General features: G+C 54.5%; 1 protein-coding gene across 2 annotated transcripts in view; it reads right to left on the bottom strand.

The window, feature by feature from the left end:
* Positions 1 to 524: 524 nt before the first annotated feature.
* Positions 525 to 17,622, bottom strand: part of NCAPD2 (non-SMC condensin I complex subunit D2) — a 565,387-nt gene continuing 548,289 nt past the window's right edge. For both annotated transcript variants that reach the window (XM_069650673.1, XM_069650674.1), the window contains exon 32: positions 525 to 804. In XM_069650673.1, the coding sequence (XP_069506774.1) occupies positions 716 to 804 (89 nt within the window). In that variant the 3' untranslated portion in view covers positions 525 to 715. The remainder of the gene's footprint in view (positions 805 to 17,622) is intronic.

Here is a 17,622-nt window from a genome sequence, read left to right as displayed (position 1 = left end):
CTTCCTGATAAACACTGCAAACCCTTAGCCCCTAGTGTCAACTGTATATTGCTATAAATGTGTACATTTCTAGTCCTCTTATCATGACTGTACGCCACTGTAAAGCACCCATTTCTAGGAATGCTCTGCATGTCTACATATGCAGAGGGTTTCTGACATATCTTCTATTTATTTCTCCATGTTTAATGCGCCGGAGTCCACAGGCTCCAGCGCATCACATAATTATACATGCACAAGAGTTTCAAAAGGATAAACATTGAGATATAGATATTTAATTTCATGCTCCTTCACCAAGTGACAGATTTAAAACTCACCAATTATCGGGAGACTCCCATGCTACAAAAAGGAAAGAAATGAGATGCATTTTTCCTGAGATTCAAAGGGTGAATCTCCTAGGAACATTTAGTCTGAACAAATCCTGAAGAGCATTTTCCATTATTTTAGATTGCCTCATTGACCACTGCTCCCCCTGCAATACCCATCCCGAAGATCACACGAACATAAAAAGAAAACTAGTGACAAAATTTAGTTTTCTCCGAAAAACAAATAAAATCTTTATATCAAAGCACAGACAAGACAGACCAACAATTCTACACAAACAAGACAAACTGCAAAATCAGCCATCTTAAGTCACACGGGGTAAAGGTCCCAATATACAAAAGCATTAAAAACTCTGGACGTGTGTTAAAAAGCCACCCAACACTATTCAGTAGGGTCACTTCGCTTTAGTTGTCCGGGTCGAAGTTCTTCTGATGGGTGTTGTGTTTTTTGGCGTCTCTGCTTCGCTCATTTCTGCCTCCATATCTGTTGGGAAGAAAAATTGAGGGGAGTTTAGAATAAGGAAAGCCTTCCCCCGAACAATATCCCGAGCTGGTGATTCCAGGTGTAGAACAAATCCCAGCCATACATGGAAGGTGTAAACTAGTGGGAGACCTGGTTTCAGTTTCTCCCAGCAGTCCCGGCATATCATGGACATTGGAAGTAGCCCTGAGGAGTCCATCCAATGCAAGGTTCACAGCATGGAAGAGCGGCACCCCTAGCCAGTGTGTACATAGAATGAAATGGATCCTTTGGTCTAAAATGCACGAACAGTTCCTTAAATGCCCAAAATGTGACAATGTACAAAGCAGAGTTTCTATCCTTTGCATATCCCAAGTACCCTAAGTATCCGTTGCCCCGAAAAACGTGTTTCATACAATAGGGGATTGATGTGAAAATGCCAATAGCAAATACACCGAGTTTGCCCTTTTTTCCAGGTCTCTCAGCGCCCCTCCCCCAAAACGCCATCTGCACCCCACACATCCATACACCGATTTTGTCAAGCTGGTTGCCGTGTGGGCAAATGAGAGGAAGGAGCGAAATGAACAACCGTTAGTAAAGGTTGCAGAAAGTTGCTGTACCACCAGACCAAGCAACTAACTTCTCCAAGGATTCAGCAGCCTTGGCATCAACTATGTTGATCCCATCATAGGGCAAGGCCAATGGTTTAAAGTAGTTTTGCAATAACCACTGAACAGGTTATCAGGCCTTGTTCTGTCGAGAGAGGGGCGCCCGCTACCTTTGCAAACTAAATTTCAAGGAACCTGGGATTGGTAACCCTAGGTCTCCTGGGGGCAACCAGACGTGGTCTCCCTCTCACTGTGCTTAGAGAGGCATCAGCTTCACCTCAATGATGATCCCCGACAAGGGTGAAACAAGTGTATGGGGTTGCTGGTGGTACTCTCGTTCAGGTTGGAATTGCCATTGCATTTTGGTGCTGGACTGCCCCTGGGCAGGACAAAGACTGATATGCAAATGGATATTTCCCATCTGTGAAAGGCACAGTGAGTAAAAGCAGTGGCTGCGAACTCTCAAGTGGTTAATAACCACTGAACAGGTTATCAGGCCTTGTTCTGTCGAGAGAGGGGCGCCCGCTACCTTTGCAAACCAATGGTTTAAAGTAGATGTCTTTGGCAAATCCTGCACCCACAAGTAGCCCGACACCGGAGCCCATTAAACATCACAGGGTCTACAGCATCCAGACCAGCCAACGGAAGATCATTAGCAGCTTTGTTCCTATTTGTCACTGCTTGGTGAAAAAAGACCCTCATAATCAGGAGGCACAATTGTAGCCAGAGCTGAGAGTAAATGTGCTCAAAAGGTGCATGCCTGTACTTTTTGGTTTTGCCCTTTATAATGGCCAAGGACAGCTTTTCTCCCCACAGCACAAATGTCAGAGCTAAAGAAAAGGCTCTCTGGGTGGACATTGTTAAAATAAAGTCTGTCTGTGCTGCTTCTTAATGACATGGAACAGCAAGGAACAAGTTACTTACCTGTAACTTTTCTCCAGCATGGATTCACATGCTCATGAATATTCCCAGTCAGGCTGGGAATCCTCTGTAAAAAGAAACAAACAGTTTCACTTTCACTTACAAACTGTCTTTCTCCTATAAACCAATCACTGAGCTCAGGGTCATACTGACCCCAGCCAATGACTACCCGCTCCCCAAGCCCTTCCTCTGGCAGCCATCCTCAGATTTGGTAGCACGTAAAGTGGCAGTATGACCAAGAAGAGCCGCAGAGGGGCAGGAGGGAGGGTTTGCATGTGAAACCACACCATACCCATGCTGGAGAACAACAGTTACAGGTAAGTAACTTGTTCCTTCTCCAGCATAGGGTCTGGCATGGATTCACATGGTCATGAATAAAGAATACATAGAGCAACATTACAAAACCACAGGAGGTGGCAAGGCTCAACAAAAGCAAATACTCTTACCTCTGGAACAGGCTCACCTTCAAGCGAATAGATTGCGTAGCACTGCTTGGCCGACCCTGGACTCCTCTCTGGAGTCCTTGTCGATGCAGTACAATCTTGTGAAGTTGTGCGTGGACCGCCACGTAGCAGCGCAGCAGATGTCCAGCAGGAACACACGAGACAGGAACGCCATCGTTGGAGCGATCGCTCTGGTGGAATTTGCCAACCGGTGACAGTGAGTGATACAGCCGGAGAGCCACCTGGAAATGGAAGCCTTCGACAAGGCCTTCCCATGGTTCACAGGACCAAAGTTCACGAAATGTTGAGATGTCTTCCAGAAACTCTTCGTGCATGCCACATAGAACTTCAGAGCACAAGCCACATCCAGCGAGTGCAAAGTCCTTTCAGCCGGCGATAATGGTTTCGGAAGCACAGGCAACACCAAAGGCTCGTTGAGGTGGAATTCCGACAGAACCTTCGACATGAAGGAGGGGTGCATACGCAGCACCAGCCTTGTGTCGTGAAAAGTCAGATTATGGCTGTTTGCAGGAAAGGGTCTGAATCTCACTTACCCTCCTGACAGAGATGATGGCCATGAGGAAAGCTGTTTTCCATGATAGGAACTTGAAAGGGACCTGATGCATAGGCTATAACAGGGGGGGGCGGGGGGGCACCATGAGCCTTGTCAGTACCACGTTGAGTTCCAACGTCAGGGCAGGCACCTACAACGGCGGGGACGATTGAAATAGTGCTTTGAGGAGCTCCTTGATGAGACAGTGGGACCAAAGAGGAACGTCCTGGAGATCTGGTGTAGCGGGAGATGGCCGCTAGATGCACCTTGGAGCAAAGGACAAGAACAGAAGAATTTGCGGGGACGTGACCCTCAGAGGGTTGATCTTCTGTGTTCGGCACCACATCGCGAAATGTTTCAACTTGTACCCATAACACTTCAGGGTCGACGATGCTCTGGCAAGGACCGCCATGCAGTCCCCCGGCAGCTCATACCCTCCAAACTGTAAGCCTGCAGGAGCCAAGCCTTCAGGTTCTGGGTCGTGATGTAGGATTACGCCTCCTTCTCCGCCGAGCAGATCCACGGCCACCGGCAGCTTCACCGCGGGCGACGCTGACAAACTGAGAAGATCTGGGTACCAAAACATGCCTCGGCCACGCCAGGGCAACGAGGATCCTCCTGCATCGGGAACGTTTCAGTTGATTGATGACTCGCAGCAGGAGAGGCAATGGCGGGAACGCGTACAGGAACAGGCTTTCTCAAGGGAAGGAAGATGCGTCCTCCATGCTCCTCAGCTGGTGGAACCTGTTGGTGAATCTCTGGCATTTGGAATTCGTCACCGTTGCAAACAGATTGATCTGGGGTCTGCCCCATTTGAGGAACAGGCTTCCACTTGATCCTGTCGAAGTTCCCACTTGTGGCAAGAGCGCAGCTCCCTGCTGAGGAGTCTGCAAAGGTGTTCTGGATGCCACCAGGTGAAAAGGAATGAGGAACATCTCTTGGACGACGGCTCAGTGCCACAAGTCCTGTGCCTATCTGGACAACGCCGGGAATCTGGTACCCTCTTGCTTCGTGACATAGAACATTGTGGTGGTATTGTCTGTGAAGACACTCACCACATTTCCCTTGACGGACGGAACGACTTGAGAGCCCAGAACACTGCCCGCAGCTCCAGGACATTGATATGTAGATCCCTCTCCTACGGCAGACACAGGCCTCTGGCGTAGAGATGTAGAGAGCGCACACCCCATCACCCTATTGCTTGACGGAACTCTAGTTGAGAACAATCTTGTCTGCAAAGCTTCCCGACACTTGGATCTACTGAGCGTCCAGGAATTCCTGAAGGGGACGCATCCGCAACCTGCAGAGTCGAATCAGGTAAATGCACAATGACATCATGCCGAGCAGCGACTTGATGGTCTGCACTGTGGCAGTCTTCACTGCCAGCAGCCGTTGCAAGTTGCCCAGCATGGCCGCTATCCTCTCTTCTGAGGGGGCCACCAGGGAGGAGACCGTGTTGAGCCTGGCCCCCAGGAATAGCGTGTTGTGCAATGGTATCGAGCAGGATTTCGGATAGTTGACAGAGAACCCCAGATCCGTCAGCAGCAGGACGGTCCTCTGTGTGTTAGATGGCTACTTCCCTTGACTTGGCGCGGATGAAGTATGGGTACACACGTTTCCCTAGTAGACGCAGATGGGCCGCTACTGGCACCAGGCACTTTGTGAACACCCTGGGCGCTGACTTCAGTCCGAAGGGAAGGGCCTTGAACTGGTAGTGCCGTACCACGAAGCGCATGAACTTCGATGCTTCTCGTGAATGGGGACATATAATGCGCCCTCCAGATCCAGCAACGACAAGCAGTCTCCTTCCTCAAGTTGGCCGAGCACGCGCTGTTAACGTGACCATCCTGAATTTTTGGGACTTGAGGTATTTGTTGAAGCACCGCAGGTCTAGAATGGGCCTTCTGCCCCCGGTCGTCTTCATTACCAAGAAGTATCTGGAGTAGACTCCGGAGCCGCTTTGGAACCAGCTGTATCACCCCGATTTTTAGCATGGCCCATACCTCCTGCAGGAACTGAGGGATGTGTTGCTCCTTCCGGGCCATCAGTAGTATCCGCGGACACTTCTGCTGGAACCGTGTCCGCGGCAAAGAGTGCCCAGCACCCATCGGTCGGTGGAGAACTTTTCCCACTCGCTGACTAAGCCTGTCAGCCGGCCTCCCACTGGGATGCACGGGTGGGGGCCCGATGTCCCGGCCGGTTTAATCCTGTTTCGGGGCCTGTGTGCTGCCGTGGGAGCAACCACAGCCAGAGCCACCTCCGTAAGCCTTCGAACAGCCCCCGTCAGCCTCCTGGGTCATGGAACGGGAGGGCTGGTGGTACGAAGAAAATCTGCGCCGAAACCCTTACACGACCTGCCAGATTTCCTTCCAGAGGCATGAAAAAATAAGGATGATGTTGCTGAAGCGTGCCAAGGTAGCGACCTGTCTCGGTGTCGGTCTTAATGGGTTACAACGATCCGTCGACGACCTTCCCATTATGGTTGTCGCTGTCGAAGGGCATGTCCAGATGTCCAGAACTCTCGTCGGGACTTCCTGCCGAAAGTTGATGGCTTTCAACCAGCCACGACGATGGAGGCAGACACCGTTTGCCATCTCTCGGAACCTCAGGGCCACAGTGATGGCATGGTCTGATGCCACCTCACCCTCCTGGAGGATCTCAAGCACCTCACCCCGCTTGTCGGCGAGAAATTCCAGCAGCGTGGCCATCTTATACCACAGCTCCCTTTCGTATCTGGCCAGGATCGCAAGTTCATTTCTTGCCTTCAATGTCATCGCTGCCGAGTAGATCACCTTCCTACCTACAGCGTCCATGTGCAGTGTTTGATGAGGCAGTGTAGGCTGCTGTTTTCTCTTCCCCCTCGGGTTTCCGCCATCATCATCGTCCTCACTGTTTCCACCATAGTCGTTCTCCACATGCTCCAGGACCGTGTGAACGGAAACCAGGCCCTCCTCATCAGAGAGAAATATCTGTGCCCTGGAGCACGGTTGAGGCTTACACTCCCCTACCCCCCCCCCACCCTCCATTTTGCATCCTGAGGGGGTTGGTCTTGGGTTTAGGGATGGCATCCTCTTCTCCAGCGTCATCTCCACAGGCTTGGCCGAGGCCTCTCGCCTCAGGGGGGAGGGCCACTCTGGGTGCTGTCGGGGTCTCCTGGACAGGCTCAGCCCCTTTCGCCTTCGAGAGGGTGGCCGCCACCAGGTCGATCGTTGAGAATGACTTCGCCTGGACTACCTGGGCCTTCAGGGGCAGGTCGGACACCTTTCCCTACACCTTGGTCTTGTCCGATTTCCCGCAGCTTCCCTGGGTTAGCCAATTACCTCTTTGAGGAGCTGGAGCAATGACTGGAGATGGAGGCACAGTGAAGATGAGGCCTGCCCCCCCCCCCCTGCCACCCGCGTGCACAGTGACCCTGAGGGGAAATGGACTTGCTGTGCTTTGCCTGGTCTTGGGCCCCCACAGATGGAGCGCCCTCAAAGGGCATAAATCGGCCAGGAGCAGTGATCAAACTGAGAAAACTAAGTGACTGCTCCTCAGTCCTAGATTAGGCATGCCCCTGCTTGCCACACAGGCTAGAGGCTTTGGCGTTGAGCCAAGGCACCAACCTAATGTGACAATCCTTGACAGTGTGCTTGGAGAACACAAGGCAGATCTCACAATCTGCTTCCCTGTGGTCCGGGTGGAGACATTAGAGGCACTGGGAGTGTTTGTCCTCCACAAGGAACAAGTTACTTACCTGTAACTGTTGTTCTCCAGCATGGGTCTGGCATGGATTCACATGCTCATGAATATTCCCCGTCGTCAGGCTGGGAATCCTCGGTAAAGAAAAAAATCAGTATCAGTTTCGTTTCTGATCTGTCTTTCGTAGTAGTAACCAATCACTGATCTCTGCGTCATACTGACCACAGCCAATGACTGCCCTCTACCTAAGCCCCGCCTCTGGCAACCATCTTCAGATTTGGTAGCACGTGAAGTGGCAGTATGACCAAGTGAAGAGCCGCAGAGGGGTAGGCGGGAGGGTTCGCATGTGAATCCATGCCAGACCCATGCTGGAGAACAGTTACAGGTAAGTAACTTGTTCCTTCTCCAGCATGGGGTCTGGCATGGATTCACATGCTCATGAATAAAGAATACATAGCAGTACACACATGCACAACCACAGGAGGTGGCAAAGGCTCAACATTAAGCATTACATCAAACTCAACATTAAGCAATTCTTACCTCCTCACCAGGCTCACCTTAGGCGAACAGGTTGCGCAGCACTGCTTGGCCGACCCTGGACTCCTCCCTGGAATCCCGATCGACGCAGTAGAATATCGTGAAGGTGTGCGTCGACCTCCACGTAGCAGCCCTGCAGATGTCCAGCAAGGGCACACCAGATAGGAACGCCGTGGTAGCTGCGATCGCTCTGGTGGAATAGGCTCTCGGACGGCCAGGCAGCGGTCGGTTTGCCAACCGATGACAGTACATGATACAGCCGGAGAGCCATCTGGAAATGGAGGCCTTCGAGAGAGCCTTTCCCTGATTGACAGGTCCAAAGTTCACAAAAAGTTGTGACGTCTTCCGAAAACACTGTGCGGTGCACGTAGAACTTCAGCGCTCTAGCCACATCCAGCGAGTGCAAAGTCCTTTCGGCCGGCGACAAAGGCGACGGGAAGAAAACAGGCAACACCAAGGGTTCGTTGAGGTGGAAGTCCGACGGCACCTTGGGCATGAAGGAGGGGTGCGTCCTGAGCACTACCCTCGTGTCGTGAAAAGTCAAGTACGGGGGCTTGCAGGAAAGGGCCTGGATCTCTCCCGCTCTTCGTGTGGAGGTGGTCACAAGAAACGCTGTTTTCCACGACAAGAACTTCAACGGAGCCGAGTGCAGAGGCTCGAACAGAGGTCCCATGAGCTTGGTCAGCACCACGTTGAGCTCCCACGCCGGGGCCGGAGCCTTCACCGGCGGGAACGATCTGAACAGTCCCTTCATGAATTCTTTCACCAGACGATGAGACCACAAAGACGTCCGCCCCGTGGTTCTGGTGTATCGGGAGATCGCAGCAAGATGAATCTTGATGGACGCGTGCGCCAGTCCAGCCTTGGCTAGAGTCAGAAGGTACGGCAGTACCTGGGGAGCCGTAATCCGTAGAGGGTTAATCTTCTGTGCGTGGCACCAGACAGAGAACCTCTTCCATTTGTGTCGATAGCATTTAAGAGTTGGGGACGCCCTGGCCATTGCAAGAACCTCTCTGCAGTCGGCCGGTATGTCGTAGCCTCCAAACTCTAACGGTGCAGGAGCCAGGCCTGCAAGTTCAGCGACTTCGGGTCGTGATGGAGCATGGCGCCTCCTTCCCTGGAGAGAAGATCCGCGTCCACTGGCAGCTTGATTGACAGGGACGCTGACAAGTCCAGAAGGTCCGGGAACCATATCTGCCTCGGCCACGCAGATGCGACGAGGATCATCCTGCACCGTGACCTCTTGAGCTGGTTGATGAGCCTGATCAGCAACGGCAATGGAGGGAACGCGTATAGAAACAGGCCCTCCCAGGGGAACGAGAAAGCATCGCCCATGCTCCTCGGCTGGGGAAACCTGCTGGCGAACCTCCGGCACTTGGAGTTCGTCGCCGTCGTGAACAGATCGATCTGGGGTGTGCCCCACCGTCGGAAGAGGCGGTCCACTAGATCCTGTCGTAGTTCCCCACTCGTGGCACGAGCGCAGCTCTCTGCTGAGCGAGTCGGCGATGGTGTTTTTATCCCTGCCAGATGAAACGGCACCAGAAACATCCCTTGGGCGACAGCCCAATGCCACAGATCCTGCACCTCCTTGGACAGGGCTGGGGATCTGGTACCGCCCTGCTTCCTGATGTAGAACTTGGTGGTGGTGTTGTCGGTGAAGATCCTCACCACCTTGCCCTTGAGGGACGGAAGAAAGGACCTGAGGGCCCAAAACACTGCATGGAGCTCCAGGACGTTGATATGGAGGGAATTCTCTGTCGGAAGCCAAAGGCCTCTCGCGTGCAGATTTTCGGTGTGCGCTACCCACCCTTCCAGGGAGGCATCCGTGGTCAGTGTCTCCTGGTGGCCGGGGGTCTGGAAGTCCATGCCCGCATTCAGATGCGCGTGGGTGCCCCACCACCGGATCGCTCGTCGGAAACTCTCGTCGAGTGTGATCCTCTCCTCGAAGCTGCCCGCCGTCTGGATCCAGCGTGCGTCCAGGAACTCCTGCAACGGGCGCATCCGGAGCCTGCACAGGCGGATGAGATAAGACAACATCATTCCGAGGAGGGACTTGATGGACCTCACCCTGGCCACGTCCGCAACCAGCATCCGCTGCACCTTGCCCAAGATGGCCCTCGTCCTTTCCTCCGACGGAGAGGCCAGAAGCGACACTGTGTCGAGCTTCGCTCCCAGGAACAGTGCGTCTTGCGCGGGCACCAGGTGGGACTTGGCGCAGTTTATGGAGAATCCCAGGTTAGTGAGTAGTTGGACGGTCCTTGCCGTGTGCTCCACGGCGAGCTCCTTCGTCTTTGCTCGGATGAGCCAGTCGTCCAGGTAGGGGTAGACGTGGAACCCCTCTCGGCGCAGCTGCGCCGCCACCGGTACGAGGCACTGGGTGAACACCCTGGGTGCCAACCTCAATCCGAAGGGAAGGGCTCTGAACTGGTAGTGACGCCCTTGGACCACGAACCTGAGAAACTTTCGGTGTCCCTTTAGGATGGGAATATGGAAGTAGGCATCCTCCAGATCCAACAACGACAGGAAATCGCCCTCCTCCAGTTGACCCAGGACGTGTTCGAGGGTGACCATCCGGAACTTCTGTGCCTTGATGAATTTGTTCAGTCGTCGTAGGTCCAGGATGGGACGCCATCCTCCCGTCTTCTTCTTCACGAGGAAGTATCTTGAGTAAACTCCGGAGCCCCAAAGCCTCTTTGGGACGAGCTCGATGGCGCCCTTCTTGAGCATCGCCTCCAAGAGAAGTTGAGGGACGTGATGTTCTTTCCTGGCCACAGGGGGGGACGCGCGGGCACCTCTTTAGTAACTCGAGCGCGTGACCCTGAGCTAGAGCGTCCAGCACCCAACGGTCGGTGGAGATGGACTCCCACGCGCTGACGAAGCTCGCCAGCCGGCCTCCCACCGGGGTGCTTCGGTGGGGGCCCGACCGGTTCAGTCCTGCTTCGACGAGGCTTTGCCGCCTTGTCCTCCTTGGCGACGACGGCGGGATCCGACTGACTTGCCTCGTCCCCTGTAAGCTTCCTGTGACGACGAACGGGCCGCTTGACGGTAGGTGGAAAATCCGCCGCTGGAACCTTTGGAGGCAGCCCGTTTGCCTCCGCCGCTCCGAAAGGGTGGCCGCCGTTGCTGGAGAACCCCAAGAGCCCGGGCCGTCTCTGCCTTGATGGCTTGAAGGGAATCGTCCACGGTTTTCCCAAACAGGTTGTTTCCGTCGAACGGCATGTCCAAGACTCTGGTCTGCACGTCCTGACGGAAGTCAGTAGCCTTGAGCCATCCACGCCGCCTAAGGCACGCGCCGTTGCCCAACTGGCGAAATCCAGTGTCAGCGATGTCCGTCGCAATCGTAATGGCGTGGTCCGACGCCACCTCTCCTTCCTGCAAGATCTCTAGGGCTTCCGCCCTCTTGTCGTCTGGTAGGAAGTCCAGCAGGGGGGCCAGTTTGTACCACAACACCCGGGCTACGATAGCCAAGGCGTTGGCCGCCTTAATTGTCGTCGCTGCCGACGAGATGACTCTGCGTCCCATCATGTCTAATTTCTTTCCCTCGCCGTCCGGCAGGGAGGTTGACGTAGAGGCCGCGCCCCACCCCCCCGCTTTCTTCCTGGCCGCCGCGGAGACGACCGAGTCCGGGGTCGGCTGTGCCCGAAGGCACAAGGGGGCCGCGTCCGGGACCCGGTACTTCTTCTCGTACCGATCCCTTCTAGCCGGCGTCGTGGATGCGTTCTTGAGGAGGGCGAGGCCCTCATCCCAAATATCATCTAGTAGAGGTACAGCGAGGACCGTCTTCCTCTTGGTCTCGCGCCGTTGATAAAGGAAACCTTCCTTCTTCTCTTCCGGGCAGAGCTGGAAAAGCTCGATGCCCTGGCGATCATGGAGTGAAACGATCCAATCTCGTCGGGCGGGGAAGCCCAGGTGGGAGGTGACGACGGGAGATCCTCGTCGTAAACCTCGTCGTCTGTACCCGTATCGTCCCCACGTGTCGTGGACGGGGAGGAGGGCTGAGCAGGGCACGATGGCTGAAAAGGAGGTGGAGGATGAATCCTTCTTCTCTTAGGGGGAGGGCTCCCAGAAGGGCCTGGCTCCGGGTCCCCCGTCGGGAGCGGTACCTTCGTTGGTGGCAACGGCAGTCTCGTCCTTATCTCCGAGCATAAGGACTGTATAGTCAACAAAATGGCCGCCGAGTTGTCTTGCGGCACTGGTTGAGGGAGTTCCGACGGGCGATCAGGAGCCCCGTCGGCACCCTCGATACCTCGTCGTCTTCCACGTCGGGGTCCCTCCCGACAGGAAGGCCTTCTTCCACGCCAGAGCCGTGGCCTAAGACTTTGATCAGCTCCTCCTCAGAGGTTGAGGCCGAGTCCACGACGACCTCCTGCCCCCCCTTTTTCTTCTCCGTCGGAGGTTTCACGGGGGTCCTGTTGATGGGCATGAAAGAGGACTCCCTCCGCTGTGGCAAGGAGATTCTGGGCCCCGGGGTCGCCACCACTGGTGTAGCCTCCACAGGCTGAGCCAGGGCCGCCGCGACTGTCTTGATAGAGGCCTTGGCCGGATGGATCAAGGCTTTCACCACCTTAGGTGCGCTCACCGCCTTCTCCTTGGGGGGAGGGTCACCACCTCGCTCCCCGTCCGATGGGGCCTTAGGGCACGACCGGGGTCTCTCCAGGAGTTTCGCCGGGTGCTCGGCCTTCCTCTTACCCGAGCCAGAGCGTTGGCTCGTGGTTGATGGCGCCGGGGAGGATGCGCCCTGCCTGGCGCCCGTAGAGCCCGACCGTTCGGCGCTCCCGGTGCCAGCGGACTCGCGGTGCTTGGCCTTCTGTTGGACCCCCGTCGCCGGGGCGCCCTCAAAGGTCTTAGAAGACCGCTCGGACTTCTTCTTGCCTGACGGGCTCTTTCCTTCCAGCCAGTTGGCGAGACGTTGATGGCGGTCCTTCATGGTCCGCTCCGACATATTGCCGCAAAACGCACAGTCCTTCTCCACGTGCGTCTTGTCCTCATGTAGGCAGTAAAGGGAGTGTTCGTCCTCCTTAAAGACATTCTGAAGCTGGCATCCAGGGCAGACCCTGAACAGCTTTCCGGACGTCGAGTTTCCCTTCTCCTGGGCCATGTCTGAGATGGGCCTGAGAAACTTCTGGAGTCCTCCAAAAGCGTGGCTCGACGAAATTTTCACCCTTGAGGGGCGTAGACGAATCCGACACGGGTCCCTGTTGATCGGATGAAGAAACGGTGGAGCTTGAGGGTCTTTTGAGAAAAAACGCGAAAAAAAGCACTAACGCTCGAGAGCAATAGCACGAGGATCCCAACACTTGAACGTGCGGTAAAAATCTGAAGATGGCTGCCAGAGGCGGGGCTTAGGGAGAGGGCAGTCATTGGCTGTGGTCAGTATGACGCAGAGATCAGTGATTGGTTACTACTACGAAAGACAGATCAGAAACGAAACTGATACTGATTTTTTCTTTACCGAGGATTCCCAGCCTGACTATGGGAAATATTCATGAGCATGTGAATCCATGCCAGACCCCATGCTGGAGAAACACGTTCCTCAATCTGCAGCTGGACAGAGCCCGAAAAGGGAGCCTCCCTCCTACTCCAACATGGTCCGGCGCACGGTGCAAGCCCAAAAGAATCTTCGATGAAACTCTCAACGATTCTTGCCCTTGAGGGGTGTTGAAAGATACCCACAAATGAATCCCTGCTTGCTGGTCAAAGGAATGAAAGAGCACACAGGCTCTGACAAAAATAGGAACTTTTTTATCGAAAAAGTGCAAACATGTAGAAAAGCTCTGAGCAAAACACAAGGACTCCCAACTCTTGAACGTATGGTAAAAATCTGAAGATTGCTGCCAGAGGAGGGGCTTAGGGTGAGAGCAGTCATTGGCTGGGGACAGTATGACCAAGAGCTCAGCGATTGGTTTATAGGAGAAATTAATAGTTACTCACCGTAGTGACTCTTGGTCCATAGTCCCCTTTCCTCCATACTGCATGGGCGTACCTCTTTACGGACAGGAGATGGAACCTTTTTCAACAGAAAAAACCTTCTTCCCCTTTAAAGTTAGAGGTGCACAGGGGCGCTGGCCCTGGGATCATGCGTTCCTCTGACTCCGCCCACCGGCGCCATTCCTCAGTCCCCATTGGCGCGTCGACAATATTTAACATTGCTTGATGACACTATGATTATTAGTGGGTAGGATGGGGGGGACGTAAGGAGGAAAGGGGACTATGGACTAAGAGTATGTTAGTCACTATTGTGAGTAACTACAGTAACTATTAATTACTCTTACGTCCCATCCCCTTGCCTCCATAATGCATGGGCGATTACAACTGAATGTAGCCCCAGGGTGGAGAGGAGACCTTCCTTAAGAAAAAAGATTCCTTAGAACCGCCTGTCCAAAAGCTGTGTCTGACTAAGAGCAGGCATCCAAACAGTAGTGCTTACAGAAAGCCAAAGGGGTGGCCCAGGTGGCCGCCCTGCTGATGACCTGCCGCTGGAATGCGATGGCCGTGGCTCTGACAGCGTAGGCGTGCATGATAGCTGGAAATGGCTTGTGCTGCCCCTCATAGGCCTCCTTGATGGCCGAAACCATCCACCTTCCTATGGAGGCCTTGGAAGCCTGATAACTGGGCCCCTGAAGGTGACAGAGCATCTGACTTGCGGAAGCCCTTGGTCCTGTCCAGAGAGAATTTCAGAGTGCGTCTGACATCCAGACAGTGCATGACCCTCTAAGCCTTGTCCTTAGGGTCGGCAAAAAACGTAATTCTGAGAAGCATCTTATCTTTGTGAAAAGTAGTATAAGTTCTGAAGCCACCAGTGCCTGGATCTCACTGACTCTGCAAGCCGAGGTGAGTCCCACCAACAGAGCTGTCTTAATGGTGACCAGCCTGATGTCCGCAGATGCCACTGGCTCAAACGGTTTGTGCGCCAAGGCGCCCAACACTACATTGAGGTCCCACACGGGGTGTGATTTCTTTTTTCATGGGCGGGTAGAGCCTGGTGAGGCCCGCCAAATGTCACTTGACCACCGGGTTGGAAGAGAAGACCTCCTCCTCTGAATTTCTGTAGGCCCCTATGGCTGCCAAATGGATGCAGTGCGTGTCCACCAGCACACCTGAGTGAGCAAGGTGTGCATAGAAGGATAGCACATCACCAACGTGCACGCAAGTTGGTCGATCTCTTTCAGGTCTGCCCAGTAACAGAACCTAGTCCATTTACTCTTGAACTAGCGCCTTGTAGCCTTGCTCCAAGCTCCATGAATGATTTCTAGGTTAGCCTGTGATAGGCTCAGGTGTATCAGCGTGCCCTGCTCAGGAACCACGCTGCAAGGGCTAAATTTTGTGGAGCAGGGTGGATGACCCTGACCCCTGCTGTGCCAGAAGAGGAGCTGGATCCATCGGCAGGTGAATGGTTGGCCTGTCCGAGAGGCTTAGAAGCTCAAGAACCAAGAAAGATGCTGAGGTGACAAGATTCCTTTATCTTGCAAATCACCATGTGGCCCAGGGCCATGGGAGAGAAGGCATACGCCGTCCTGCCGTTCCACTGTATCTGGTATGCGTCGCCCAGGGAACCGGAGCCCTGCCCCTGCCAGGACACAAACTGCTGGCACTTCTTATTGTCCACAGAAGCAAAGAGATCCACCTGAGGATGCCCCCCATCTGCTGAAGATCTCCAGCAGCACATGATTTTTCAATTGCCACTCATAATTGTCCGCTCCCAGTCTGCTGCGCTTGTCTGCCTCCAGGTTGGATTCTCCCAGAAGGTGAGAAGCCGTCAGGTAGCTGTTGTACCAGTGGAGGGGACTTGGTACCCCCCCCTGCTTGTTTACATAGTACATGCTGGTGGAGTTGTCGGTCTGGATGATGACGACCTTGCCCCCAATGAGAGGAAGGAAAGCTTTGAGAGCTACCCAGATGGCTTTCAGTTCCAGCCAGTTGATATGAGACTCCTGCTCCCGCCGGGCCCAGACTCCATGGACACTGGTTGTCCAGTGTGCCCCCCCCCCCCCAGCCTTCCAGGCAGGAATCCGTGGTGATGGTGACCAGCGGAGCCGGCTGCCGAAAGGGCTTGCCCTTACGCAGGTCGCAGTCCCTGGACCACCATGTGAGGTCCGGGTTGAGAGAAGGAGGAATGCGGACAAGCCACGCTTGGGAGCCCTGCTCCAGATTCCATGAGGCTGCGAAGTGCAGCTGTAATCTCCTCCTCTTGAGTCTTGTGTGGGGTACGGCCAGTAGGACTGCTGCCATACCAAATAAATGTTGGTACCACCAGGCTGCTGTCACTTCTTGGGTAAGGAAGTGAGTAGTAGCCCTCTTGATGGCCGTGATCTTGTCTTCCGAGGAGAACACTCTGAGCTTCCGTCTCAGATGAGGCCCAGAAAGGTCAGGCTCTGCGCAAGCTGCAGCTGAGTCTTCTTCAGGTTGATCAAAAATCCCAGCTTGTGGAGTGCGATTATAAGGGCGGAGGAAGTGTGGCGAACCGCCTCCAGAGATCTCGGCCCGACGAGCCAGTCGTCCAGGTAGACGTGGTGGCCCTGAGCCCAGAGGAGCGCTGCCACAGCATTCATGAGCCTGGTAAATACACTTGCGGCCGAGTTGAGCCCGAAGGGTAGCACCTTGTATTGGAAATGGCAGCCCATGATCGTGAATCGCAGAAAGGAGCGATGCGGCTGCTAAATCGGGACGTGTAGATAGGCGTCCTTCCGATCCAGGTAGCACATCCAGTCTCCCCTGCACAATGTCTCAGCAATGAGTGCTGGAAGAAGAAGGGAGAGGTTGAGGGTGGAGGGGTCCAACAACTCTCAGGCCAACCTGGTGGTTCTTTTGTATGGTGAAAATCCTGGAGTAGAAGCCCAATCCTCGCTGGGAGGCTGAGACTTCTTCCACTGCCTGGCTCTCCACGAGCGACCAAACTTCAGCCAGCAGAGCTGCTGTCCCAATCTGTGGGAGTGGAGGGGAGGCGAGGAGAGGAAGGGCACGGTAAGCGGTACCCCATGGACACTACAGAGAGGATCCAGGGGTCCGCGAACTTCTGATGCCAAAAATGTGCATGAAGGGCAAGCCTGCCCCCGCACCGGAGACACGTGGACCCAAAGAGATGCGTCCTGCCCTCTTTCCCTCCAAGGCTGCTGCAGAGGAGGGGGACTGAAAAAAGCCCTTTCTTCCGCCCCCTTTTGTTGTTTCCGCTAGTGCTGACTCTGAGAACAGCCAGGCTGCCTGGACCTCCGTTCTTGGAAGCCGCAGAACCCCCCGAAACACCTGCCCCTTGTCAGAGCGTTGATGTGACTGGGTGTACGCCTTGGGCGCGGCCTTCATAAGGATAAAGACTTTGCAGTTTGCAAACTGGTTTTCTTTTTATCTAGACTCCTCATCGGGGGTGGAGTGAAAGAGGTCCCCACGCTTGAATGGAAGGTCCAATATGCCTTCCAGGATGTCTGGGTTGAATTTAGTAGCCCGAAGGCAGGCAGTCCTCATGTCCGTGGCAATGTATATGGCCCAGCCAGAGGTGTCAATGTGGGCCACAGTGTTCTCCATGATTTCTTGCGCCACCATTTGAGCCTCTGCCAGTCCCGCCTTGAAAAGTGACAGGTTCTGCACCGAATGTTCCGGAAGGAAGTCTATTTCCCGCCAAAGCCTCTGGTTAACAGCTGCCAGCATGGCATCCGGGTTGGATTAACGAAGATGCAGCAAAGCCTTGGAATAAAGCTTCTTCCTGTACTCCTCCAAGAACTTCTCTGCCTCGCCTAGCAGCGCCGAAGACGAGGGGGCCGAGGACGTCTGAGGCTTTGAGTAGAGGGACCCTGCAGCAATCACCAAAAAGTGTGGTTGAGGGTGGGCCGACAGCAAGAGTGGATCCCCCTCCATCTGCCTATACTTGGCGTCGAGGTGCTGATCGACAAGCTGGGCCGAGTGGGGTCTGAGCAATCCCTTCTTGGCCAAGGCGACGTCCTTCTGCATCAGGATCCCCGTTCTAGCAGCGGGGCGTAGAGCAAGGACCTCTGCAAGTACCCCTGCAAGTACCCCCCCACCTCCGGTTATTCGACTTCAGGTTGAGGAAGGCCAAGTACTCTACCAGACCTACGAGTCATTTGTGGAAGGCCTTGGCTGACAATGGTGC

This window comes from Ambystoma mexicanum, chromosome 3p (genome assembly GCF_040938575.1).
Source record: "Ambystoma mexicanum isolate Mex_15411 chromosome 3p, UKY_AmexF1_1, whole genome shotgun sequence".
Taxonomy (NCBI): domain Eukaryota; kingdom Metazoa; phylum Chordata; class Amphibia; order Caudata; family Ambystomatidae; genus Ambystoma; species Ambystoma mexicanum.
This window is presented reverse-complemented; position numbering and strand designations above follow the sequence as displayed.